At 32.2% G+C, this 27,490-nt stretch overlaps 5 protein-coding genes across 7 annotated transcripts; 2 read left to right on the top strand and 3 right to left on the bottom strand.

Moving 5' to 3' along the window:
- The first annotated feature begins 445 nt into the window (after nt 1-445).
- LOC130667224 (uncharacterized) lies at nt 446-9,333 on the top strand. The gene is made up of 25 exons (XM_057468719.1): nt 446-656; nt 737-914; nt 1,102-1,211; nt 1,299-1,389; nt 1,470-1,658; nt 1,757-1,850; nt 1,938-2,040; nt 2,117-2,219; nt 2,285-2,394; nt 2,473-2,541; nt 2,625-2,793; nt 2,869-3,048; nt 3,120-3,274; nt 4,727-4,901; nt 5,879-5,988; nt 6,071-6,161; nt 6,242-6,430; nt 6,529-6,622; nt 7,089-7,191; nt 7,268-7,370; nt 7,436-7,545; nt 7,623-7,691; nt 7,775-7,943; nt 8,017-8,196; nt 8,258-9,333. The coding sequence occupies exons 2-25, from the start codon at nt 743-745 to the stop codon at nt 8,425-8,427; spliced, it is 3,108 nt and encodes a 1,035-aa protein (XP_057324702.1). The 5' UTR covers nt 446-656; nt 737-742; the 3' UTR covers nt 8,428-9,333.
- Nucleotides 9,297-12,327, bottom strand: LOC130667129 (protein SET). Of its 2 annotated transcripts, none has more exons than XM_057468613.1 (5): nt 11,805-12,327; nt 11,362-11,551; nt 10,210-10,415; nt 9,882-10,143; nt 9,297-9,603 (listed from the first exon to the last, which is right to left on the bottom strand). In XM_057468613.1, the coding sequence occupies exons 1-5, from the start codon at nt 12,057-12,059 to the stop codon at nt 9,578-9,580; spliced, it is 939 nt and encodes a 312-aa protein (XP_057324596.1). In that variant the 5' UTR covers nt 12,060-12,327; the 3' UTR covers nt 9,297-9,577. The 2 variants fall into 2 exon arrangements, with proteins under 2 accessions (XP_057324596.1, XP_057324597.1); XM_057468614.1 differs by having other exon boundaries at nt 10,210-10,406.
- A 2,700-nt stretch (nt 12,328-15,027) lies between these two features.
- On the bottom strand, nt 15,028-20,099 carry LOC130666847 (speckle-type POZ protein-like). Of its 2 annotated transcripts, none has more exons than XM_057468156.1 (3): nt 18,883-20,099; nt 15,942-18,771; nt 15,028-15,819 (listed from the first exon to the last, which is right to left on the bottom strand). In XM_057468156.1, the coding sequence occupies exons 2-3, from the start codon at nt 17,008-17,010 to the stop codon at nt 15,785-15,787; spliced, it is 1,104 nt and encodes a 367-aa protein (XP_057324139.1). In that variant the 5' UTR covers nt 17,011-18,771; nt 18,883-20,099; the 3' UTR covers nt 15,028-15,784. The 2 variants fall into 2 exon arrangements, with proteins under 2 accessions (XP_057324139.1, XP_057324140.1); XM_057468157.1 differs by having other exon boundaries at nt 15,033-15,819; nt 18,883-20,088.
- Nucleotides 20,100-21,544: 1,445 nt separating this feature from the next.
- LOC130666562 (N6-adenosine-methyltransferase subunit METTL3) lies at nt 21,545-23,977 on the top strand. The gene is made up of 4 exons (XM_057467678.1): nt 21,545-21,796; nt 21,856-22,054; nt 22,122-22,652; nt 23,161-23,977. Exons 1-4 carry the CDS (start codon nt 21,646-21,648, stop codon nt 23,945-23,947), a joined length of 1,668 nt encoding a protein of 555 aa, XP_057323661.1. The 5' UTR covers nt 21,545-21,645; the 3' UTR covers nt 23,948-23,977.
- On the bottom strand, nt 23,968-26,425 carry LOC130666563 (rho guanine nucleotide exchange factor 3-like). The gene is made up of 3 exons (XM_057467679.1): nt 26,081-26,425; nt 25,757-25,995; nt 23,968-25,393 (listed from the first exon to the last, which is right to left on the bottom strand). The coding sequence occupies exons 1-3, from the start codon at nt 26,144-26,146 to the stop codon at nt 24,241-24,243; spliced, it is 1,458 nt and encodes a 485-aa protein (XP_057323662.1). The 5' UTR covers nt 26,147-26,425; the 3' UTR covers nt 23,968-24,240.
- Between the last annotated feature and the right edge of the window lie 1,065 nt (nt 26,426-27,490).

Raw genomic sequence — 27,490 nt, 5'->3', positions numbered from 1 at the left:
ACGATGGATGAAAATTAAGAAGGGTTTGAGTCTCCTCATTAAATAATTATTCCTTTTTAAATATCATATATTGGTGTTAATATTCCTGATGATATGCCTTAAAAAATTGATGTGTTCTGTAATAAAATATTTATATCTCTATTTATTCATTTTTAAATACATATGTCTGATTATTTAAATATATTTCATATATAAGCAAATGAGAAGAAATATTTATAAGACTCCGCGCAGGTTATTTTTTTATAGATTCCATTTATAGCTGGTTAATAAGAACATTAATGAGAAGGAGACCATTCATCGATATTGATATCGCTTGTCCTCGCAACTTCAAACATATGTAACGAGAAAAAGAAAAAATAATAATTAATGATGCAAAACGGCAATGACATGAAGTAAAGGTCAAAAAAGTCAGATTTTATGTTTCTTAGAGGAACTACTATTGAAGCTAAGCGACCATCATTCAGTATAAAACCCAGATAACTGACTACAGCACAATTCATAAGTTAAAATAATCTTTTTGAATATTTAAAGACACAATCAATAATTGAACGTACCAAATATCTAATATTTTTGGAGATATTTATATTTATATATTATTAATTTCATCAACTATCAAGTGGCACAAGCGCAGAAAATATTTAATTAAATAAAAAAAGGTAGCGAGTTGTTAAGAAAAGACATTTTTGGTGAATAATTTATCACAACTTCATTTTATTTATAATTTCTATTCATTCAGGAAAACATGATAGATTTTTCCTCCCTGGTTTCAACGATTCTATTATCATTGGTTTTATTTTTTATTGTGATACATATTTATGTCCACTCAACTGAACGAGGACGTAATTGTGATAAAATTTCAGGACCTAGGTCGTATCCAATCATTGGAAATATTTTAGATATCACCACTTCTGCTGGTTCGTCTAAATATTTATATATTTACTCAACTACTTTGTTTATACATTAACAAAAAATAAGTTATTTAAAAGTTACAAAATTTAACGCAGAGTTCTCTTGTCTCACTCTCAATAACAAAAATTTAAGATTAAGAAATTTTAAAATTTAATTCAAATTTACAGTCTTTAAATTATTTATAATTATTAGAGGAGTTTTGGGATTATCTACGACGATCAGCAAGAGATTTCTATCCCGTATGGAAACTTTGGCTCGGAATTTGGCCCGTCATAAATATTCATCATCCGGACGACGTCGAAGTTAATATTAAATTATTTATTCAAAAATAGTTTTGTTTTACTAATCTTCATATCGTTAATACACCATGATATTATTTTTGACTATAGGTTATTCTGAGTAGCACTAAAAATATACGAAAAAGTATAGTCTACGATATAATTAATCCGTGGCTGCAAGATGGACTTCTACTAAGTACAGGTATATTATTATAATTTAAGGTTTTCTATATAAATCCGAACGATAAATTAATTTATTCAAATTTGGTTTTGAACTCCAAGGAGAAAAATGGCGGAGTCGAAGAAAAATATTGACTCCAGCATTCCATTTCAAAAATCTTAGAGAGCACCTGAATTTCATGATCGAACATACAGAACGTGTGATCAATGAAATTAAATCTGAAGCTAACGATGGAGTTATCAAAGAAGTTCTGCCTTTACTTACTACTTTTACCCTGAAAACAATTTGCGGTAAGAAAAATAATGTATTTTTTTTATATTATGCACTGAAGATCTTTTCTGATTATATTTTTTAATAACTTTATATTTTTAAATAATTTTCTGTTAAGAATCTACTATGGGAGTGACAATGAAAGGAAGTGATGACGATGAAGATAATTATGTAAAATCAGTTCATCAAATAGGTGAAATTTTTTTTTATCGGTAAATTATAAATGAAAATAAATAGACAGTTGTTAATTGCTGAAGATTCAGCAGATTTATCTTTAAAATAATAAAAATAAATTATAGAGGTGTAAGGCCATGGATCAAGAACGATTGGATTTTTGGTCTGACTTCCAAAGGTCGAGAGCAGACTAAGATTTTAAAATATCTCCATGGCTTTTCGGATAAGGTCAGTTTGTACTTTATAATAATCAACACTTTATTATAAGTTTATGTTTAGTTTCTTCATATTTTTTGATTTTCAGATAATAAAAGAACGTATAAGTTACCATGAAAAAACTGGAGGAAAATATTTGAATGATTCTTCGTCGGCTGAATTAAATTCAAACTCACAATTTGACGATGGAAGTATGTAAATAAATATTTACTTTAGATTACTGTTATAAATATAATAATCATTAATTTTTGAACAGTAAAGCGCAGAAAACTCGCATTTCTAGACATTTTAATCGCAGCTTCAAAGCGTGAATCGGGAGTCGACCGTAAAGGTATCAATGAAGAAGTTGATACGTTTGTTTTTGAGGTGATAATTTTAAATCAATTGCAACTATTGTATAATTTTAGTAAGACATATGTTGATTAAAAACATTAATTTTTATAGGGCCATGATACTACCGCTACTGCATTGTTGTTTGCTGTCTTACTTTTAGCTGAACACAAAGACATTCAAGTAAAAAATATAATAGCTATTATGTTTTTACTTTTTATTAGTATCGATAGTAATATAAAACTTTTTTATTGTTTCTAACTTAGGATAAAGCAAGATCTGAGATTGAAGAAGTGTTAAAAGAAAGTGATGGGAAAATGAATATGAACGCGATCCATCGCCTTACATATTTAGAATGTTGTATAAAAGAATCATTGAGACTTTATCCAAGTGTACCACTCATTTCAAGACAAATTGAAGAGGATTTACAACTAAGTATATACGAATTGCTTGAAAATATATATAATAGGAGATAATCGAAGTGTAATTATATAATTTGTTCTATTGTAGAACATTGCTTTGTACCAAAGGGAACAATTTTGAATGTCCATATATTCGACACTCATCGTGATCCAAATTTCTGGCCGCGACCGAACATTTTTGATCCAAATAGATTTTTTCTGGGGCGGCCGGAAGACAGACATCCTTTTTCTTACATCCCGTTTAGCGCCGGACCACGCAACTGCATAGGTAATTTTCTGGAAAAAAATTTTAGTTTTCAATCTAATGAAGTGAAATTACCTGTTTTATCTTGACTTCAGGCCAAAAGTTTGCAATGCTCGAAATGAAGACATTTTTGGCTGGACTACTGTACAACTTTTACTTGGAACCTCAAGAGGCTACCGAAGCTGTCCGTAATCGAGTTGATCTTGTAATCAGACCTTCCTCTCCAGTTTACGTTAAACTTGTACCGATAGTAAGATAATCATAATTATGTCTCGTTAACTAATATAAAAAAATTCACTTGAATATTCAAATGACCAGCTCTTCGAATTAAAAAAGGATTAAAAATATCTTAAACTGCCTTTATTGTTCACAACTACACTGTATCAATGTCCGCAATTACTTTGTACGCACATAGAAAATAAACTATTTATTATTTAACATATGAATTTACTTAATTGTTCTTCAATATATTAATTTTCAATCTACGATGAATCAAATTCCAAAAATTTTGACTCTTCTTATTAACTACATATTTATTTTCAAATATCATATATTATTATTAAAATTCCTCATGATATGCTTTCAAAACTTCACGAGTTTTAAAATGTAAATATTTATATCACTCTATTTATTCATTTTCAAATAAATATATCTTATTATTTAAATATGTTCCGTACAGAAACATATTAGAAGACGTATTTGCACGATGTCCCGCCGGCAATTTTTTCATAGATTCAATCGATAGCTTGTTGATAAGAATATTAAATTTATGCGAAGGAATCCAGCCATCGCTACTGATGTTGCTCGTATCCGCGACATCAGTACTTCAAACATGCAAAAAAAAAAAAAAAAAAAAAAATGATTAATGATACAAAACAGCAATCACATGAAGTAAAAGGTCAGGGAGACGGACTTTTTTCACAGGGGCCTTGAGTGAAGAGAGCGGAGCAAAACGACTGAATATAAAGAAGCAAAGATTCGCCGAGACGATTGGCTAATGAGAATTTAAATCATCATAACTTTACATAATATATATTATATATATAATATAGATATGAGTGATCGAACTACAATTTACAAGTTGAATTAATCTTTTACGATTTTTTAATACAACGTAATTAATGTATCCACATATAAACACATTATCTAGACTGAAAAATTTATTTTCCTCGATTCAATTGATAGCAAATTGATAGTAAAACTGATGCGAGAGATTCTGATCGTTGTTATTGATGTCACGTGTACTCCGAATTTTAAACTCACGTAACAAAAAAAAACTGGCAGTTGACGCAAAACAACAATCACATGAAGTAAATTGTCGGAGAAGACTGATTTCGTTGACCTGTAGACTTTGTAGGAAAAAAGCAGAACAAAACGAAGACTGAAGGCAGCCAGTCGAGATTCAACAAGATCATTATCAAATTGACTATCAGTTATCGAGAACTAAGCGTCCATTATTTTATCACAACGAAATTCATAAATTAAAAAAGTCTTTTGGGATATTTAGAGACATAATCGATAAATCAGCATAATAAATATCTAATATTTATGTAAATATTTACATTTTTTATTATCATTATTATTATCACCAGCCGCCAAGTGGCATAAGCGCTGAAAAAATAGTAGCGAGTCATTTTTGGTGAATTATTTATCACAAGTTAATTTTATTTATAATTTAAAGTTATAATTTCTGTTCCTCTAGGAAAACATGGATTTTTCTTCCCTGGTTTCAACAGTTTTATTATCATTAGTTTTGTTGTTTATTGTGATACATTTTTATGTCCACTCAACCAAACGAGGACATTACTGTGATAAAATTCCTGGACCTAAAGCGTATCCAATTATTGGAAATGGTCTGAACACTGCTGTGTCTCCTGGTTAGTTTGAATACTTATTAGGGTGGTCGTTAAAAATTAAATTTTCTCAGGCGCCCCATAAAAAGCTTCTCTTAAGTGAAAAAATACGGAGGGAATTTGGTTTTTATGGTTTAAGTAAAAAGAACACGTGCCGAAGGACGATCAAAGTTCATTTTTCGATACAATCGCGGTTTTTTTCAAATATCTCATGAAATATGCAGAGTAAAGAAAAAAGTCATAACAACCATTTTGTAGGAAATTGAATTCTTGATAAAAAAGGACATGTTAATTTTTTTAATAAAACGTGTACTTATGAAGATATTTGAAAAAAACTATTATTGATTTTGTGATGAATTGAGCGTTTTAAGGATTACAAATTCCGAAAATAACATTTTTCTAAGTATATAAAAACTGTAACAAGCATTAATGATTGATATGTTACGAGTTACGAAGTTGTCTACATTTAAGAAAAAACGTTATTTTTAACATTCGTTATCCTTAAAATGCCCAATTGATAAGATCTAGAAAAGTTTTTTTAAAATATCTTCATAAATACACGTTTTATAAAAAAAATGGACTCGACTTTTTTTGTCAAGAATTTAATTTCCTACAAAATTGTTGTTATATTTTTTTTCTTTAATCTGCGTATTTCATGAGATATTAAAAAAAAACGCGATTGTATCGAAAAATGAACTTTGATCGTCCTTCGGCACGTGTTCTTTTTACTTAAAACGAAAAAACCAAATTCCCCCCGTATTTTTTCACTAAAAAGAAGCTTTTTATGGGGTGCCTGAGAAAATTTAGTTTTTAACGACCACCCTAATACTTACGTATTATTCCACTTTTTGTTTATATATTGGCAACAAACAAGTCATTTTAATTATTTTAATATATGTAAAAATGAGTAGTCTGTCACAAGTATTAAATTAAGTAAAGTATAAAAGTCTAATTGAAGCTCAGCCATTTTTAATCATTAATTAATTATTTATAATTATTAGAAGAGTTTTGGGATTTACTACGTCGCTCATCAAGAGATTTCTATCCTGTATGGAGACTTTGGCTAGGAATTTGGCCAGCTGTAAATATTTATCACCCTGATGATGTTGAGGTGAACATTTTAATATTTATTTGAAATTATTTTCAATTACAGTACTGTCTTTAACACAATATTTTTATTTGTCAAAAAATAGATTCTTCTTAACAGCACTAAAAATATACAAAAGAGTATACTCTACGATGTAATTCGTCCGTGGCTGCAAGACGGACTTCTACTAAGTACAGGTATATTATTATAATTTAAAGTTTTCTATATAAATCCGAACGATAAATTAATTTATTCAAATTTGGTTTTAAATTCCAAGGAGAAAAATGGCGGAGTCGAAGAAAAATATTGACTCCAGCATTCCACTTCAACAATCTCAAAGAGCACCTGAATTTCATGATCGAACATACAGACCGGGTGATCAATGAAATCAAATCTGGAGCTAACGATGGAGTTATCAAAGAAGTTCTGCCTTTACTTACTACTTTTACCCTGAAAACAATTTGCGGTAAGAAAAAAAATTTATTTTTTTCGTAGGGTTCACTAAAGATCTTTTCTGATTATATTTTATAATAACTTTATATTTTTAAATGATTTTATGTTAAGAATCTACTATGGGAGTGACATTGAAAGGAAGTGATGAGAATGAAGACAATTATCTTGAATCAGTTCATAAAATAAGTGACATTTTTCTGTATCGGTAAATTATGAATGACAACCCTGATTAAACAACTGAATTCGATCGAATTAAACAGAATTAAATTTTTAATTCAGATAAATTCTGTTAATTCGGTACCCAACTAAAAAATGAATTCTGTCTAATTCGGCAGGAAAACCGGAATTTGTCCAAATTAAAACGAATTTAAATAATTCTATTCGGTTTAATTCTAATTAATTCGAAAATAATTCTCCAATTTTCTGGTTTTGAATCCGAATTAAACTGAATTAAAACGAATTTGAAATTTTTAAATCGGTTTTATTTCGTTTAATTCAAATTCAAATTTTCAATTCAGTTGAATTCTGTTTTGCGAAATTCGAAAGAATATAACGGAATTAAAATTTTCAATTCGGTCGAATTCAGTTGTTTAATCAGGGAATGAATAGACAGTTGTTCATTCCTGAAGATTCAGGTGATTAATCTCTAAAATACTAAAAATAAATTATAGAGGTACGAGGCCATGGATCTGGATCGATTGGATTTTTGGTCTGACTTCCAAAGGCCGTGAGCAGAGCAAACTTTTAAAATATCTCCATGGCTTTTCGAATAAGGTCAGGCTATAGTTTGTAATGATCAACACTTTATTACAAGTTTATGCTTCGTTTCTTCATATTTTTTGGTTTTCAGATAATCAACGAACGTATAAGTTACCATGAAAAAACTGGAAGAAAATATTTGAATGATTCTTCGTCAGCTGAATCAAATTCAGACTCACAATCTGACGACGGAAGTATGTAAATAAATTTTTTCTTTAGATTACTGTTATAAATATAATAATCATTAATTTTTGAACAGCAAAGCGCAGAAGGCTCGCATTTCTAGACATTTTAATCGCAGCTTCAAAGCGTGAATCGGGAGTCGACCGTAAAGGTATCAGTGAAGAAGTTGATACGTTTGTTTTTGAGGTGATAATTTTAAATCAATTGCAACTATTGTATAATTTTAGTAAGACATATGTTGATTAAAAAATTAATTTTTATAGGGCCATGATACTACCGCTACTGCTTTGTTGTTTGCTGTCTTACTTTTAGCTGAACACAAAGACATTCAAGTAAAAAATAAAATAGCTGTTATGTTTTTACTTTTTATTAGTATCGATAGTAATATACAACTTTTTTATTGTTTCTAATGTAGAATAGAGCAAGAACTGAAATTGAAGAAGTGTTGAAAGAAAGTAATGGAAAAATGAGTATCGATGCAATTCAACGTTTACCATATTTGGAATGTTGTATTAAAGAATCATTGAGACTTTATCCAAGTGTACCAGCTATTTCAAGACACATCGAAGAAGATTTGCAACTAAGTATACACGATTTGCTTGAATAATTATAACAGGAGATAATCGAAGTGTAATTATATAATTTGTTCAATTGTAGAACATTGCTTTGTACCAAAGGGAACAATTGTGAATGCCTTCATCTTCGACACTCACCGCGATTCGAACTTCTGGCCGCGTCCGAATATTTTTGATCCGAATAGATTTTTTCTGGGGCGGCCGGAAGACAGACATCCTTTTTCTTACATCCCGTTTAGCGCCGGGCCACGCAACTGCATAGGTAATTTTCTGTACAAAAATTTTACTTTTCACTCTAATAAAGTGTTTTATATTGACTTCAGGTCAAAAGTTTGCAATGCTCGAAATGAAGACATTTTTAGCCGGACTACTGTACAACTTCTACTTGGAACCTCAAGAAGCTACCGAAGCTGTTCGTATTTATTCTGATCTTGTAATCAGAGCTTCCTCTCCAGTTTATGTTAAATTTGTCCCAATAATAAGACAACTATAATTATATTTAATTAACTAATATAAAAAATGTCCACCCTTAGTCACTCAAGTATATTTTTCGACTGAGCATCGTGTGGAAAGGAGGTAGAGACTACGCAGCGCGTGTATTCCAACCCCAAAAGGGTGAGGAAACGGCTTTCCGTCAAACGAAGGTGGACTTCGGTTCCAGTACATTAATTTTTTTATAAACCAATTAAAGTTTGAAAATCATTTTTTATTTATAACAATAATGGAAAATTATCTCACAGACCATATTGTGTATTTCAAATTGTTAATTTTATTCTAATGTCAGATTTTTTTTTACACATAGACGTCAAGTTTTATTTTTATTTTAAAAATAATTGTTTGTGCGATTCAATTTATCACAATTAATAAATTTATAACTTTAATATTCCTACTTTTTTTTTTTTGGCAAAACCAGAAATTATTTTGTCTTCGATTGTATTAAAAATTGATTAAAATAAATTGTAAATTAATAAATTATTTTTTTCAACGTTGACGTCTTGAAGCCAGTTCATTAAAGATGATGGCAAATACACATTTTATCTTAAGTATTAAACTTATTATGATTAACATTATTTTGTATTTAAAATATAATTAAAAATTTCATGGTTACAATGGAAGATACACAGAAACAAGATGAATCATAATCATTATGTAGTGACCGATAAAAAAAAGTTTATCGTTAACTACCGGCCATACTATTTTCAAATATATATATACAAATTTTTTATTATAAGAATATGTGAAAATCTATTTATCAGGGTCCCACTTGTGAGAAAATAAAGCAAAAAATATCCTCATTTAAAATTTATCAAAATATTTATAATAATATAACGAGTCGCTTATACTGATTTATCTCGTTATGTAAAAAAAAAAATAAAATTGTTTCAATGAGGTTCAAAAAGCACTGACTTAACAACACCTGTCTAGCGCTTAACTTTTTTTCTTTTTGATCTATACTATTGTCAACTATTAATACAATTAATGAGTAATAGAGCCAGACAGGAGTTGGTGGTCACGTGAAAAATCCCTGGGTACTTAATAGTATTTTTAATTTCCTTATATATAATTTACTTGTTGGTTCTAAATTAAGTGATTCATTTTTAATATCCTGAGCAACGTGTAACAAAAGTTGCAGCTTTATATTTTTATTCTGGCTCTTCACCTTCACCATCTGAAAAAAAAAAAATTTCTGTAAAAAACAAATCAATAAAAATAATACTGAAGTTAGCCGACGGCTGATAATTTTTGGATTTTTTTCAAAAGGATAAATTATAAAAAAAAAAAAAATATTAAAAAAAATACACCTGTAGCTTTTTAAATTTTCTACATGTGCATGCTTTTAGTTTTTTTTTTTTTTTAATTAATTTGTTGAAAAAAAAAAATCCGAAAATTGTTAATTCTCTGCTAACTTCAAGATCATTAATAAAATAGCGATTTAATAAAAATTACCTTCACGATCAGCTTCATCATCTACTAAAAGATCTTCTTCGTCATTCGCAACATCTTCTTCGTCATTTACAGCCTCTTCCTCATCATCGTCCTCCTCAGCGTCATCTTCAACAACAACTATATTGTCATCTACTTCTTCACCCTCGCCAACTTCTTCACCTTCTTCTCCAGCTTCTTCGTCTTCTTCAGCCTCATCACTATCAATCTCTTCTCCTTCATCTTCGATTCCATTTTCTACATCCATATCCGGCGCCAAGTAGTACTGAAATACCATTACATTAATCCAACATCATCTTTTTATTTTTAAATACTTTTATTATCAAATTACCTGTAGAGGATTTGGCCACATGTCATCTTTAATCAGTTCCGCAATCTCATCAGAGCTGGGATCACCATGATCCGTGAACCAGTCGAAAAACGATCGGTGGCTCAGAGGCCTCTTGCGTCCTTTCAATTGGTTTTTACCCTTGGATCTTTTTGTCAAATCAGCGCCTTCTTTCCAACGTATAACTGTGCTCTGCGATGCTGGATCTCCTGCAAATAAGCAGGAGTTTTCATAACAACATAGATCATGCTACAAATTTACATTATTCATTTTTTATTAATTATCATTCTAAAGCGTAATTTACTTCTACCACCCAAGTAGCAGGCTTGGCTTTGTGTCATCTATAAGATGACACTTTTGAGTCTGTTTTTTGGCATCAAGGCACCAAAATGTTGACAAAATAATCAGAAATTTATGGCACCAAAAAAATATCTGCTTAAAATACTTGACACAAACGGCGGCAAAAATTAAATTACAAATAATTTTCAAATTTTTAAATTGCAATGACTTTCTTAGGACATAAAAAAGAAGACAAATTTCCCATGACTTCTGGGGTCAACTTTTACATGTCTTATTTATCTAAAAAAAACTTGGCTTGAGACAAAAAAAATTTCTCTTGCCTTTTTAAAAGACAAAGTTGTCTCTCCGCTACTTGGGCAGTCCTAAATAGCATACTTGGCTTTATGACATCTATAAGATGACAGTTTTGAGTCTGTGTTTTGACATCAAGACACCAAAATGTTGACAAAGTGATCAGAAATTTAAGTCACCAAAAAATATCTGCCTAAAAGACTTGACACAAACGGCGGCAAAAATTAAATTACAAATAATTTTCAAATTTTTAAATTGCAATGACTTTCTTAGGACATAAAAAAGAAGACAAATTTCCCATGACTTCTGGGGTCAACTTCTATGTCTTATTTGTTAAAAACAACTTGGCTTTGAGACAAAAAAAATTTTTCTTGCCCTTTTAAAAGACATCACCATGGCATCTTAAAGTTGTCTCTGTACTACTTGGGCACTCATACAAAACAATATCAAACAATTAAAAAATGCAAGTAAATAAAATAAGTGACAGCTAGCAAACGTATCTAGAATTCTAACTACAACAACTCACTACCTAAAAAAAATAACAATTAAATAAACATCACTCACCAGTAGATCCTAAATGAAATTCCTTAGTTAATACATCATTTTCAAAGTACGGATTCTCATCGAAATAAAAATTAATCCTGTACCCAGATTTAATGTCTTCGAATTCTTCAACCTCTAACTTGTTCAAGTATCTAAGGGCATCTTCCTCCTCTTCTTCCAGTATCTCAGCTATTTTTTTGTTGTTAACAAACTAAATAAATTCAATCAAGGAAATAAATATACCAAACAATACAATAAAAAATATTATTTGAAAGTAACAAATCGCGCCACATAACCGCGTAGCAAGCATACAAAATATACATATATACATATAAATATATCTATATATATAATACAAGATGGCGTAGGGTACCGGTAGACGCCGGTATTACCGCTAAATGTCAACGTTTACTATAAATAAATAAATATAACAATAAATATATGTAATTATATAAAAAGGATACAGCAGTGACCCAAAAATGGGGTATCCTCTTAATGATATCATTGCGTTTTTGGAAGTATGGTTTTCTTAGCTTGTTATATTTTTTCTCAACCTCAAGAATTTCGTCGCTGGCTTTTTCATTCAGTCCATCGATTTGATTTTGACAACCGTCAATATCCTCAAGTGTCTTCTGGATTTCAAGATCGTAGTCACGGGACTCATTTCCGTCACCAGAACCAGGGTCTTCTAATTTTTTCATTTTTTTATTTGTCGACATGTTAATAAATCAGCACAAGACACCACCGTACTGTCCACTCCACCTTGATGATTATTTCTTGATCTTGGCTTCGACTTCGAGCCCCAGGTTTGCACACCAGTTTACAGTCTCCAGTATCAGCACGAGCTAACCAGCTGAGAACAGGCTAAAAATTTAATCTTTATTGGTTTGTTGCCTGTACTTACAACTGAAAACAGCAAAGCAAACACTGATAAAATACACACAGTACAAGCACACGGTGACTGTACGATCTTTGTGGCGCGCGATTCGCCTATTTTTGTTACCTTGATTAATCAGTATGAAGAACAGCAACATCAGAATCTGAGGACATAACATCTAGCGCCAAAGAATCACAACATGTCAAGTTGATACAACATTATATCCCTGATAGCCACCTGACGACAACTCTAGCTTTTGAAACTTTTGGCTACAAGTTACCGCCAAATTTTAAATAGCGATGTGCGTTAGATTTATTTTTCTAAAGCCTGCGACTTGGTCAAAAATAAACCAACTGGAAATTTTTTCTTTTGATTTCTTTGTTTTCAGATGTAATTTTTGAAAAAAAAAATACAATAAAATTATTTATAGGTATCTTTTATTTGTTTTTTCACTTTTTTGTAAAAAATCCAAATTTTTTCGAGGATTACCAATTTCAATTAATTTTTTCGTCTCAATTTTTCAAACACTGAAGTCGTCTATAAATCCTCAAAAATTTCCAGTGATGTTTTGTAAAATAAGCCCAACTGGGCAAAAATTTTTTTTCAATTTTTTAACTTAAAAAATAATTATTTGTTTCAATTGATTAAAAACCCAATATTCAAATTATTGCCAATTAATCTAAAGTATTGACAGGTAGCGCGACAATGTTGTTAGATGTACGAAATAATATCCTTACAATTAGCATCGATTTTTTATAATAAAATTACTCAATTAATATTATTGTATCGATAATTTAAATGAACCGGCAATCACCGCCAAACGATTTTCTAACGATCCAAATCAAAAAATTGAAAAAATATAAAAGTAGAGGAGTTAAATGGAAAAAAATATAGGCTGAATTTTATTTATTTTTTTATAAATAAACACTTAACCGACAAACAACTCTATAATAGACCAACATTGACCGACAAACGACCAACAAATGATTCCAATTAAAATAAATCGAATCGGTTCATAATGAGGGGCTAACTAAGTGGAGCTTTTTTCTCTGGAAGCTAACAGAAGCAAACAGTAATGTACTAATGTACACCGCTACAATAATGGGTAACGGAGTGCTTCCTGGACGTTATAAAGTAAAATGTGGCCAAATTCTTAGAGAAAACTTTTGGCGGCGTTATAGGCATGTGATGAACTCATTCTAAACGAGTTGACCGAATTATACGAAACCGAATGGATAAGGCTTTGGGCCAACAAATATATACCATAGTTGTATGAAAACTGTTTACTAACGACAATAATTCTTTTTTTTTGTAAGATTTCTAAGTTTTTGAATACTGTAATCTAACTTTACATTGCCATTTAAATCATGATACTAATTCCTTGAACTCCATGAAATTAGAAGTCAACATTCATAGGGGATGTAATGTTTAATAATTCAATGCGCCATCGACTTGGACACATAACTATCACATCTTAATAAAGTTGTATGTATATTCACATGAATTCTCAAGTTTATAAAAGTTTTCTTTCAAATTATAAAATCATATCAAGACAGAGGAGTACTCGTGCCGAAAGTCAGTTTTTTTTTCAGTTTTAACATATCTTTTATAATTTGAAACTTTATGTAAATTGTTCCTGTTCCTGTGGAACTCTATCAATTGTTTTTGTATTCACTTTGTATTTTTCTATTATAGTTATTTTAGATATGTAGGGTGGTCAAGGTAAAACTTTGAAAAACAAACCACTGGATCATTTTGAGGTACCGAAAGTGCTCCCAGCAGTGGAATATAACACTTCTGAAATAAGTTTCTTACCAGGGACACTACAACCCGTGGGCGCGATCTCGTGGCGAGCATCGAACTACTTCCACTGCTGCTTAAAGCACCGGTGACTTCCCTCTCCTACATGTATACATATATATTCGACTGTGTCAAAATAAGTTTCTTTTGTTTTTTTTTATTAAACGTATTTTACAAGTTTTTTCAATATGAAAAAAAAATTCTCTAAAATTTGAGCTCAATATCTCAAAAATTGAGCTGACGCAAAGGGGGGTCTCCTTTCCCATTTAAATAACATTGTAAAATTTTTATTTTTTAATTTTTAAAATAGCTATACAAAAAAAACCTTGAGTCGTCTCAGCCATGCTCTACGCCTCTGCTGGTTACCAATTGAAATAAACTACCTCAACGCCCCTATCGGGCCAAGTGATAATTACAATAAACTTCTGCAAAGAACCCTAATAGCCACTTTAGCTTGGAATTGACGGTGATTTGATATTGAAAGTACCTGAAATCTCCTGCCCGAATTTGCCAACAATTTTACAGCTTAAGTTAAAAATAAAACTTTACGGTTAATTTTTCTTCAATTCCCTGATAGCACGAATCGCTCGTCGAAAAGTTGATATTCATTAGTTTGCGACCAACTTGACAGGGAACAGCCGCGATTCGAGAGCAGGTTTCTGAGAAAATTGAAGGCAACTTTCTGTCAACTATGGATTGCAAACTTTGGCCACCAACTTTCTCACAAAGTGACCGTCAACTTATTGGATTTCCAACTTTTGCCATCGACTTTCTCAGAAAGTGTCTATCAACAGCACCAGAAAAATAGAATTATTTGGTCGACCGCACAACGTTCAGCCGAACTGGATAACTCTCGGCAACCAAATTGATGATGTCCATTTGATAGACCCTCAGCTCATCAAAGCCTTTCGCAAGCGTTACCCCGATGGCAATTCCATGAAACCCAATAAGGCTTGATTCCAATAAACATATATATGTAAATGTATATGAATTAATATTAAATTTTTTTTATTAATTAACTTTCAAGGCGCATATAAACTTACATACATTTACTTAAAAAAAAATATTTTAAATCCCTTTAACCAACTAATAATTTTTTTCTTATATAAATATTTATATCGCGAAATGTACAATTAATTATTAATTATTATTATGAGTATTAAATAGATTAAAGTTTGTATATATTGAATAGGCACCAATTTTATTTTTATTTTAATTAACAATTTACTGGAAGATTTTTAAACTGTCTAAAATCGGAAGTTCTCGAGTTGTTCTTTTAGGAAATTGTTCATCACGTAATACTCTGGAAGCAGATTCTTCTGAAGATTTATCTTCGCTGTCAATAGACTTTTTACTTATTTTTTTAGTAAGACGTTTTGCCTTTTTGAAAGCATCGATCCAGAGCTTCTTGTCATGTTCATCTTGTACAATTAAAATACGGTCAGCTATTTTTAATCTGCTATCATCATTATCACCATCACTTGCAGCGTCTGCTATCAGGAATTGATCTTTTGCAATGACGGGGTAATAGAGATCATAATTTTTCGACCGCGACTTGATAATTGGACGGTTGACAGCAAAACAAGTGTCGAATAAAAAACAATGAAGCTTCAGTCCACGTGGATCTTTGAGCTGCCCTTCAGTAATCATCTCCCTCGCGGATTTAATTAAACCCTCGGAATCATACTCAGTCTAAAAATTTATTTTTATGAAGACAAATCTTGCCGCGATGAATCAATGGATTGTTATCTAGTGATGCAAAACTATTTACTCTGCTACAATTTTAATTCCCTCCGGTATACCTAAAAAAAAAAAAAAAAAAAAAAAAAAATAAGTGATTTAATCATTGAAATTAAATATTTCTATTATTTAAAAAAAAAAAAAAAACATAAATTTTAGTACAATTATAGAAAAAAAAATATACCATTTTTAGTCGCATTTTTAAGTATCATTTTTTCACCATTAAGTTTCTTGAGTATCATAGTACCACTGGGAGTACAAGAAAAATCAATTTGTGTAGGGTCGAATACAAGATCTTGTAATATAAAGATGTTTTTGATTAATTGAGACGCATCACAACTAATAGCCAATTCTTTAACCTCATTGGAATTTTCGTAGGTAAGATAGTGTGTCGCGAGGGAGAATTCACACAATTGTTTCAGTCTTTCTAATCCGAATTTCGAAGCAGCTTTTAGCAAATATTCTGCATGATCATCTAAGTCCTGGACTTTCTCAGTGTAGATAAATTCTAAAACTCTTTCAAATATATCTGGATCGATATCCGTAAAAGCTAATTGATTTTTATTGTTGCTGTCCAAAGTTTTTTCATGAAGAGCTACCATATCATATATTTTGGGACATCGTTTTTCTAAAACCGTTTTGTGGACTCGAAAACCAACTTCCTGCACTTGGATGATAACATCACCTGGTTCTTCTTGGCATTTATATAACTTGATGAATTCATCTGAGAAATCGGAAACTGGTTCACAGGGGTGTATCATAAACTCTATAGGAAATATAGGATCATCATCCAAGTAAGTTATGAGTTCGATGCGCAGTGTCATTGCATCGTTTGGAAGTAATTTATCGATTGTGTTTGGTAATTTGTTGCAATAAGAAAAAGTGTTGTAAGTAACATAAGGAAAATACATATACGTAGTATCGAATTTTCGATTCTTTCGCCCGATGAAAAAAGTATTTTTGTCGGCGTCGATCAGATAAAAGTTACAGGTGATGTGGTTCTTAGGTTCAAATTTATTAACAGCGTCGAAAAATATTTTAAATCCACCAACCAATTCATTTTTACAAAATTTTAACGTGACGTACCACTCAATTTCATGACCTCTAAACTTTGAAAAAAATTTATGAGTCTCCTCAACGCTTTTCTCAGAACGATACTCCAGATCTACTTTTGAGAATATTTCAGTCATATTTTCAAGTACCCAAGGTTCATACGTTATGTCAACGTTTCGTTTTATTTTTTTGAGCGGCATTTTATTATTTATTTCGACACTTTAAATTAACACAACTTTTTCTTAGTTACTTGTTTTAACAAAACTCAAGATAGAAAAGCTGGCTAATTAGTTTTAGTATGTCTTCACGATAAGATGGCAGTAAGCAGAACAACTCTAAGGACTCTGAGTAGGAGGCGCAGGTTACCAATTAAAATAAACTACCTCAACGCCCTTATCGGGCCAAGTGATAATTACAATAAACTTCTGCAGAGAACCCTAATAGCCACTTTAGATTGGAATTGACGGTGATTTGATGTTGAAAGTACCTGAAATCTGCTGCCCGAATTTGCCAACAATTTTACAGCTAAAGTTGAAAATAAAAATTTACGGTTAATTTTTCTTCAATTCCCTGATAGCACGAGTCGCTCGTCAAAAAGTTGGTATTCATTAGTTTGCGACCAACTTGGCAGGGAACAGCCGCAATTCGAGAGCAGATTTCTGAGAAAATTGAAGGCAACTTTCTGTCAACTATAGATTTCCAACTTTTGCCACCAACTCTCTTAGAAAGTGTTTATCAACAGCACCAGAGAAATAGAAATATTTGGTCGACCGCATGACGTTCGCCAAACTGGATAACTCTCGACAACCAAGTTGATGGTGTCCATCTAATAGACCCTCAGCTCATCAAAGTCTTTCGCAAGCGTTACCCCGATGGCAATTCCATGAAACCCAATAAGTTTTGATTTCAATAAACATATATATGTAAATGTATATAAATTAATATTAAATTTTTTTATTAATTCACTTTCAAGGCGCATATGAACTTACATATATTTACTTTAAAAAAATATTTTTCTGCCCTCCGGCCGGAAAGTGGCAACTTTCGGGCCGCTGCCCTAAACGAAGTTGCAACTTTCCGGCTTCGTCGAGCAGAAAAATAGTATACGCACCTTGGCCAGTAAAAAAGAAAGCCTCAGACCACATGTTTGTCAGCCTCGGCTTCGCCTCGGCCAACAATTACATGTGCTCTGAGACTTTTCTTATTTTACTGGCCTAGGTATGTAATATACTATTAAATCCCCTTAACGAACTAATAATTTTTTTCTTATATAAATATTTATATCGCGAGATGTACAATTGATTATTAATTATTATTATGAGTATTAAATAGATTAAAGTTTGTATATATTAAATAGGCACCAATTTTATTTTTATTTTAATTAACAATTTACTGGAAGATTTTTAAATTGTGTTCAATCGGACGTTCTCGAGTTGTTCTTTTAGGAAATTGTTTGTCACGTAATACTCTGGATGCAGATTCCTCTGAAGATTTATCTTCGCTGTCAATAGACTTTTTACTTAATTTTTTAGTAAGACGTTTTGCCTTTTTGAAAGCATCGATCCAATGCTTCTTGTTATGTTCATCTCGTACAATTAAAATACGGTCAGCTATTTTTAATCTGCTATCATCATCATCACTTGCAGCGTTTGCTAACAGGAATTAATCTTTTGCAATGACGGGGTAATAGAGATCATAATTTTTCGACCGCGACTTGATGATTGGACGAGTGACAGCAAAACAAGTGTCGAATAAAAAACAATGAAGCTTCAGTCCACGAGGATCTTTGAACCGCCCTTCAGTAATCAACTCCCTCGCGGGTTTAATTAAACCCTCGGAATCATACTCAGTCTTAAAAATTATTTTTATGAAGAAAAATCTTGCCGCGATGAATCAATGGATTGTTATCTAGTGATGCAAAACTATTTACTCTGCTACAATTTTAATTCCCTCCGGTATACCTAAAAAAAAAATAAAAAATTAAGTGATTTAATCATTGAAATTAAATATTTCTATTATTAAAAAAAAAAAAAAAAAAAAATTTCAGTACAATTATAGAAAAAAAAATATACCATTTTTAGTCGCATTTTTAAGTATAATTTTTTCACCATTAAGTTTCTTGAGTATCATAGTACCACTGGGAGTACAAGAAAAATCAATTTGTGTAGGGTCGAATACAAGATCTTGTAATATAAAGATGTTTTTGATTAATTGAGACGCATCACAACTAATAGCCAATTCTTTAACCTCATTGGAATTTTCGTAGGTAAGATAGTGTGTCGCGAGGGAGAATTCACACAATTGTTTCAGTCTTTCTAATCCGAATTTCGAAGCAGCTTTTAGCAAATATTCTGCATGATCATCTAAGTCCTGGACTTTCTCAGTGTAGATAAATTCTAAAACTCTTTCAAATATATCTGGATCGATATCCGTAAAAGCTAATTGATTCTTATTGTTGTCCGAAGTTTTTTCATGAAGAGCTACCATATCATATATTTTGGGACATCGTTTTTCCAGAACCGTTTTGTGGACTCGAAAACCAACTTCCTGCACTTGGATGATAACATCACCTGGTTCTTCTTGGCATTTATATAACTTGATGAATTCATCTGAGAAATCGGAAACTGGTTCACAGGGGTGTATCATAAACTCTATAGGAAATATAGGATCATCATCCAAGTAAGTTATGAGTTCGATGCGCAGTGTCATTGCATCGTTTGGAAGTAATTTATCGATTGTGTTAGGTAATTTGTTGCAATAAGAAAAAGTGTTGTAAGTAACATAAGGAAAATACATATACGTAGTATCGAATTTTCGATTCTTTCGCCCGATGAAAAAAGTATTTTTGTCGGCGTCGATCAGGTAAACGTTACAGGTGACATGGTTCTTAGGTTCAAATTTATTAACAGCGTCGAAATATATTTTAAATCCACCAACCAATTCATTTTTACAAAATTTTAACGTGACGTACCACTCAATTTCATGACCTCTAAACTTTGAAAAAAATTTATGAGTCTCCTCAACGCGTTTCTCAGAACGATACTCCAGATCTACTTTTGAGAATATTTCAGTCATATTTTCAAGTACCCAAGGTTCATACGTTATGTCAACGTTTTGTTTTATTTTTTTGAGCGGCATTTTATTATTTATTTCGACACTTTAAATTAACACAACTTTTTCTTAGTTACTTGTTTTAACAAAACTCAAGATAGAAGAGCTGGCTAATTAGTTTTAGTATGTATCAACGATAAGATGGCAGTAACTAGAACCTAGAACAACTCTGAGTAAGAGGCGCAGGTTACCAATTGAAATAAACTACCTCAATGCCCCTATCGGGTCAAGTGATAATTACAATAAACTTCTGCAGAAAACCCTAATAGCCACTTTAGCTTGAAATTGACGGTAATTTGATGTTAAAATTACCTGAAATCTGCTGCCTGAATCTGCCAACAATTTTACAGCAAAAGTTTAAAATAAAATTTACGGTTAATTTTTCTTCGATTCCCTGATAGCATGAGTTGCTCGTCAAAAAGCTGGTATTCATTAGTTTGCGACCAACTTGACAGGAAACAGCCGCAATTCGAGAGCAGGTTTCTGAGAAAATTGAAGGCAACTTTCCGTCAACTATGGATTGCCAACTTTTGCCACCAATTTTATCACAAAGTGACCGTCAACTTGATGGATTTCCAACTTTTGTCACCAACTTTCTCAGAAAGTGTCTATCAACTTTGGCGTCTACTTGCGGCTGTTAGTTGGACGCCAGTTTCTCGCCAACTTAGCTATCAGGGTTCAAAGGTAACTTTTTACAAAAAAAAAAAAAAATCGGTAATGTTCATTCTTACCATTTCAGAACGTAAGCAAATTTATCCATAAAATTGTCTACAATTTTAGGATAAAAAAATACTTAACAATTTCTCAAGTCAAATCAACAATAAATTGACATAAAATTTGCCTGAAAATTGACAACTTTTTTCTAGTCAACTTTTGAAGCGGATTTGCATTCTAATTCGGGCAGTAAATTTACGTCAAATTCAATAGCAAGTTTCACACAAATTGTCGTGAAAAATGGAAAAGTCCGGAGTTGACGGAAATTTGACGACAAATTCAACGAAACTTTTGTAAAGTAAACTTTTGCTAAAGCAAACTGTGCATTACCCTGATAGCCATACCTTATTCAGCAAATTCTGCAGTGAAAGATTTTCGGCTAACTCAACAAGTTTCTGAGGGTTTAGCAATGATACTGCAGTTACCTGATGTCTAATAATTTTTGGATTTTTTTTTTAAACTGTAAATTATGAAAAAAAAATATTTTTAAAAAATTGCGCCCATAGATTTTTTAATTTTCTACATGTTCATATTTTTAGTTTTCATTTTTGAAAAAAATCATCCGAAAATTTTTAATTGTCTGCTAACTTCAGGATCATGATCATGATACTGCAGATCTAATAATTTTTTGATTTTTTTTTAAACTATAAATTATTCAAAAAAAAATATTTTTTAAAAATTCCGCTTCTGATCTTTTAATTTTCTTCATGTGCATATTTTTATTTTTCATTATATTACTACAATAACCCGACGTCTAATAATTTTTGAATTTTTTTAAAACTATAAATTATAAAAAAAAATATTTTTAAAAAATTGCGCCCACAGATTTTTTAATTTCCTACATGTGCATATTTTTAATTGTCTGCTAACTTCAGGACCATGATCCAACAATCCGACTGATGGTAAGAATAGTAATCATCCAGGAGCAAGACATCAAAGTAAACAGACAGCAAATCTGATATAAACTCAGGGTATGTGTTGAATATTTGAAAAAAAAAAGTATTTTAAAAATGTCTGATGCTTTTGAAGAAATCCAGGCTATAAAAATAAAACGAAACAGCTTGCGTGAAAAATTGCAAAAGAGAAAACGTGAAAGACATGAATTGTTTACTCTAACTCTGCCCAATACGACAAGTCTTGGTGCGGATGCTGTCAATTCTGGTAACTATTTGTCGAAAATAAATATTTATTGTTATTACTATTAAGTTTTTAAATTTTAGAGTCGATAGTGATAACAGATCACGTAAAAAATGATGAATTCGAACGTGAAATTTTGTATTTATTGCGGCAAAGTCTTCCAAGTACGACGACAACGTCAGCGGATCTCAGTATCCAGCTGAGAAAAAATTTAAGCGCTGATGTTTCTCATGGAGATATCAAAAAAATACTTGAAAAATTAGCGGCACAAGATGTAGTGAAGTAAATGATTACTGTGTAATTTAATTGATTATTTTTTTTTCATTTTTTAAAAACAATTTTATTTTAGAATGAGAGAAGTTACGGAGGACGGAGTCCTGGGCTACACTATTCTGTCAGTTGAGTCTGTGTCAACTCAGATAAAAATAGACGACCTGGTAAATAATGACAACACGGACACAACTTCGCAGGAGAAGACTGACGACGATGACCCGGAGGAAGAGGATGACGAGAGCGTCAGTCCAGACAAGCAACCGAGGCTTGATCTTAAAAACGCAGAAGATATAATGTCTCTGCTGTCAATGCCAACAATTCGAGAGAAAGAGAGCAAGAAAGTTGGAGAACAAATTTTGGATTTACTGTCAAAGCAAACGTCCAAAGAAAAATCATTGGCTGAACGTTTCCGTTCACAAGGAGGCGCCCAGGTGATGGAGTTTTGTCCCCATGGGACTAGAGTTGAGTGTGAAAAACTCAACGGAAGTGGAAGTGGAGCTTCTAAATGTAAAAAATTGCATTTTAAAAAAATAATTCAGGGTCATACTGATGAATCATTAGGCGATTGTAGTTTTTTAAACACGTGTTTCCATATGGATACATGCAAGTAAGTACTCTACGATTTTAATAATTTATTATTTAGGGATAGGTATCATTTTTGGTCACCTTAGGGCCAGTTTTGGACACGATTTAGGCCATCAGCCTGTTGCAGGTTCCCCTCTTGGGGTCTTTAGACTTCCTTAGACCTAGGCTATAAATTATCAGTTCAGAGATTTCGAATTCTCAAATCCTGCGACTCGTTCGCCTGCTTACACACTTTCAAGTTGGATCACAATCAAGCCTTTGTACAGTTTGTCAATCAGCACAAAGGCTCTGAGTTTAAGGCAGCTTGCGACGATATCGTACAGCTCATAAAACTCTCGTATATCAGACGTATGATGAAAACTATCGGCTTGGAATAACAGTGATACTTTTATCACAATCTAAGTTTTTTTTACCTTTTGATTAATTAAAATAAAGTATTAAATGTCCAAAAATGGAGCAGTGGCCACAAATGGTACTTCTACCCTACTGTTGCTGTAAACTTTACTTGAGATTAATAAAACTATTTACAGATACGTTCATTATGAAGTTGATGGTTCGACGGCGCTATCAAAGGAACACATCAACGAAACAGATCTATCAAGTGTAAATAATACAACAAAGTTAGCCGTCGAAACACCTGGGCAAGTTACTGGACCAGGTTCAGGCACTGAGTTAACTCTGTACCCGCCTCAATGGATCCAATGCGACTTGCGGTACCTAGACATGACGGTCCTCGGTAAATTCGCAGTAATTATGGCCGACCCGCCGTGGGATATCCACATGGAGCTGCCTTACGGTACCATGTCCGACGACGAGATGCGACAACTGGGCATTCCTGCTCTGCAAGATGAAGGTCTACTATTCCTCTGGGTAACTGGCAGAGCTATGGAACTTGGACGCGAGTGTCTGCAACTCTGGGGCTACGAGAGAGTCGACGAAATAATATGGGTAAAAACTAACCAGCTGCAGAGGATCATCAGGACTGGACGCACAGGCCACTGGTTGAATCACGGCAAGGAACACTGTCTTGTAGGCATGAAAGGTAACCCTCGTATCAACCGTGGACTTGATAGCGATGTGATAGTCGCTGAAGTACGGGCGACAAGTCACAAACCCGATGAAATTTACGGTATAATTGAGCGGATGAGTCCCAGCACCAGGAAAATAGAATTATTTGGTCGACCGCACAACGTTCAGCCGAACTGGATAACCCTCGGCAACCAAGTTGATGGTGTCCATCTAATAGACCCTCAGCTCATCAAAGCCTTTCGCAAGCGTTACCCCGATGGCAATTCCATGAAACCCAATAAGACTTGATTTCAATAAACATATATGTGTATGTATATGTATATAAATTAATATTAAATTTTTTTATTAATTCACCTTCAAGGCGCATATAAACTTACATATATTTACTTTAAAAAAATATTTTAAATCCCCTTAACCAACTAATAATTTTTTTTTTATATAAATATTTATATCGCGAGATATACAATTAATTATTAATTATTATTATGAGTATTAAATAGATTACAGTTTGTATATATTAAATAGGCACCAATTTTATTTTTATTTTAATTAATAATTTACTGGAAGATTTTTAAATTGTCTTAAATCGGACGTTCTCGAGTTGTTCTTTTAGGAAATTGTTTGTCACGTAATACTCTGGATGCAGATTCCTCTGAAGATTTATCTTCGCTGTCAATAGACTTTTTACTTATTTTTTTAGTAAGACGTTTTGCCTTTTTGAAAGCATCGATCCAATGCTTCTTGTCATGTTCATCTCGTACAATTAAAATACGGTCAGCTATTTTCAATCTGCTATCATCATTATCACCATCACTTGCAGCGTCTGCTATCAGGAATTGATCTTTTGCAATGACGGGGTAATAGAGATCATAATTTTTCGACCGCGACTTGATGATTGGACGAGTGACAGCAAAACAAGTGTCAAATAAAAAACAATGAAGCTTCAGTCCACGTGGATCTTTGAGCTGCCCTTCAGTAATCAACTCCCTCGCGGCTTTAATTAAACCCTCGGAATCGTATTCAGTCTTAAATATTATTTTCATTCGCGCAAGTTCACACTCAGCGTCGCCCATTGCCTGGTCTATTTTTTCCAACATCTCTGAAAAAATATTACTGGCTTCTTTCAGCATCAGATAATCTTCATGCGTCGACGGCGTACGTCTTAAAATTTCGTTTATCAAAAGCGGATACTTGACAATACGCGATCGCGCCACGTCCAAATACGTCCACAGATCAACCGCACGCGGTGATTCCATTTTTTTCTTAATAAATTCCTGAAACTTTTTACTCCGCATTCGCTTCGTCTCCAGCAGGTGCCTCGCCATTATCTGGGTCCTGCACCGCTCGACGTAGGGCTCCGTTAACGTTGACAGCCACTCGAGTATCGTTGGCCCAATCGTGCTGGTAAATCCCCGGGAGTCTCTCAATTCTATTAAATCATCACGCAATTTACTGTGTACGTGAATAAGCATATCGAGATCTCCAAACAGAGTACGGAGTTCACTGGGCGTAAAGATATCAGTGGATTGCAAAGGCTCTAAATACGATTCTTTGAGCTCCTGAAGATCATTTAGCAGAACATTTTCCCCGCAATATAATTCATAAATAGCTTCCTGCTTTTTAATGTCATTTCTAGTGAGATTTGAATTCAGTGTCTCCGGTGAGTACTTCGATACATCGGTTACCCAGCTATTAATCCTGACATTTCCTGCTTGCTCACATTTGCTTCGTGTCCTGAAATAGTAAATTATTAGTACATCTATAAAATAAGTTAATAATTTAAGTAACTGCTCTGATAGTCAAATAGGCATTTCTATAAGTTGATGGCAACTTTCTGAGAAAGTTCGTGGCAAAAGTTGTCATTCCAGTGACGGAAAGTTGCCTTCAATTTTATCAGAAAGTTGGCGACAGATTGCGGCAGTAAATTGTCGCCAACTTTCTGGGAAACTTGTAGTCAAGTTAAAAAAGCTGAGTTATCGACAACTCATGTACCAACTTTCTGATCAGAAACTCTGGGTATCAGAGTGGTCTAAAAAAATTGTTATCTGATAACAGAAACTGGACACTTTCTATAGGATCTTATTAAATACTAAATACCTTTTACTAGGTCCTGATTCACCATCTTCATCAATCATTCCTACAGAAGTATTGCTATGAAATCCAAAGGAACGTTGCAAAACATTACTCAATCTACCAGTAGTTGATGCTGCTAGAAAACTACTAGCCAACTCAGTGATCCTTCGTCGTTTTTTTCTTTTAGCAATCGTCGAATCCAGAGATATGTCCATGGAACTCACACTGATCACATCGCTCTTGGTCCTTTTTCTCGATGATCTCTGCATCAATACCAGAACACGATCATAAAAAAATTTTAATATTTTATCTCAATAGCAAACTATCATCAGTTATTGTATCACTTACCTGCCAGAACTTTTTCTTCGGCTCTTGAAAGGCCTCATTGATTTCATTTTCGTCAACTTCATTCATAATTTTACAGTAAATGACATTTAGCACATCAACAACCAGACTCGTAACCAAACACCGACGTTATAAATTTTTAACATCAATTTTTATCAGTTTTTTTGTTCTTAAGTGCAGTTCCCAGGTTATGTTTGTCAGAATTATATAAATTTTTTGACTTTTCTTGTTTTAAAATAATTATTTATTTATTTATTTTTCACACAGGGCAAAATTCCTTCAAGTAAGTGTTGAAAAACAGTTTGTTTTTAAAATAAATTAAACTTCAACCATAATAGACATAGTTTATGTCATAGACAACTAAAATACCACAAATTGTACATAAAAATATTCAAACAAATTTATTGAGTAGTTTCATGAAGATGAACTTTACGACTCCATTAAGGCTGGTCCGTATTTTTAAATTTTACTTTTCTTTTAATTTATTAATCAATTTTTATAGCTTTCGGAAAAATGTGTAAGGTAATATTCAAAACGTAATTAGAAAAGTAAAATTCGAAAATTCGATTTGTACTGCCCACTATTTTAAAGTCATTGGTCGCGTTCTTTGGAAAAGAAAATAATTCGCGCGTGTGAGAGGGAAAATCCATAGAAAATCTATAGAAAATTTTCCATAGAAAATCGAGACTCATTGACTTGAGGAAAAAAATAATTTATCTTTTACTGTACATTAATTAATGTACTGGGATTCTTCCACCAATCGAAGCCGTAGTTTTGAATAAAATCGCTGTCTAAGAAAATTCGTGAAAATCCATAGAAATAAATCTAGAGAAAACAGACTTTTTGCCGTCTAAAAAAATATGATCCTGAAGTTGGCAGACAATAATTTTCGAATTCAAAAGTTAGTCGTCGGCCAAATTCAGTATCATAAAAAATGAATAGAAAATCTATAGAAAATCTTGAAGCTTATATTCAATAGTTGCGTTCACATGGGTGATCTAATTATCTGTATCATCAGGATCTGTATCATCAGGATGTGTTATAGACATCTGCCCGACCAGTATCCCTTACTTTTTAAAAATTTTCAATGACTCAAAATTCATAAGTACGGGCGTTAATGGAGCAGACATGAGACGAGTTTTAAATTACAAATAAACGAACTAATTATAAATATATAAAGAAAAAAAATGCACACACTGATTTTCAAATTCTATAAATGCGCATTTTTTAATTTTATTCGATTTACGTTTAATTCACTTATTTCAAATTTTTTAAATTGACAATTGTCAGCTACGTTCATATTCATTTGTAAGTTTATCAAAATTTTATCAATCAAAAAAAAAGTTCTTACAGTTGACATCCATTGGAAGTTAAACAAAATTTGTTAATTAAATTTTAGCCTTAAAAATTTTT

This window comes from Microplitis mediator, chromosome 4 (assembly GCF_029852145.1).
Source record: "Microplitis mediator isolate UGA2020A chromosome 4, iyMicMedi2.1, whole genome shotgun sequence".
NCBI classification, from domain to species: domain Eukaryota; kingdom Metazoa; phylum Arthropoda; class Insecta; order Hymenoptera; family Braconidae; genus Microplitis; species Microplitis mediator.
Note: the sequence above shows the minus strand (reverse complement) of the source record. Positions and strands in the feature narration are given on the sequence as shown.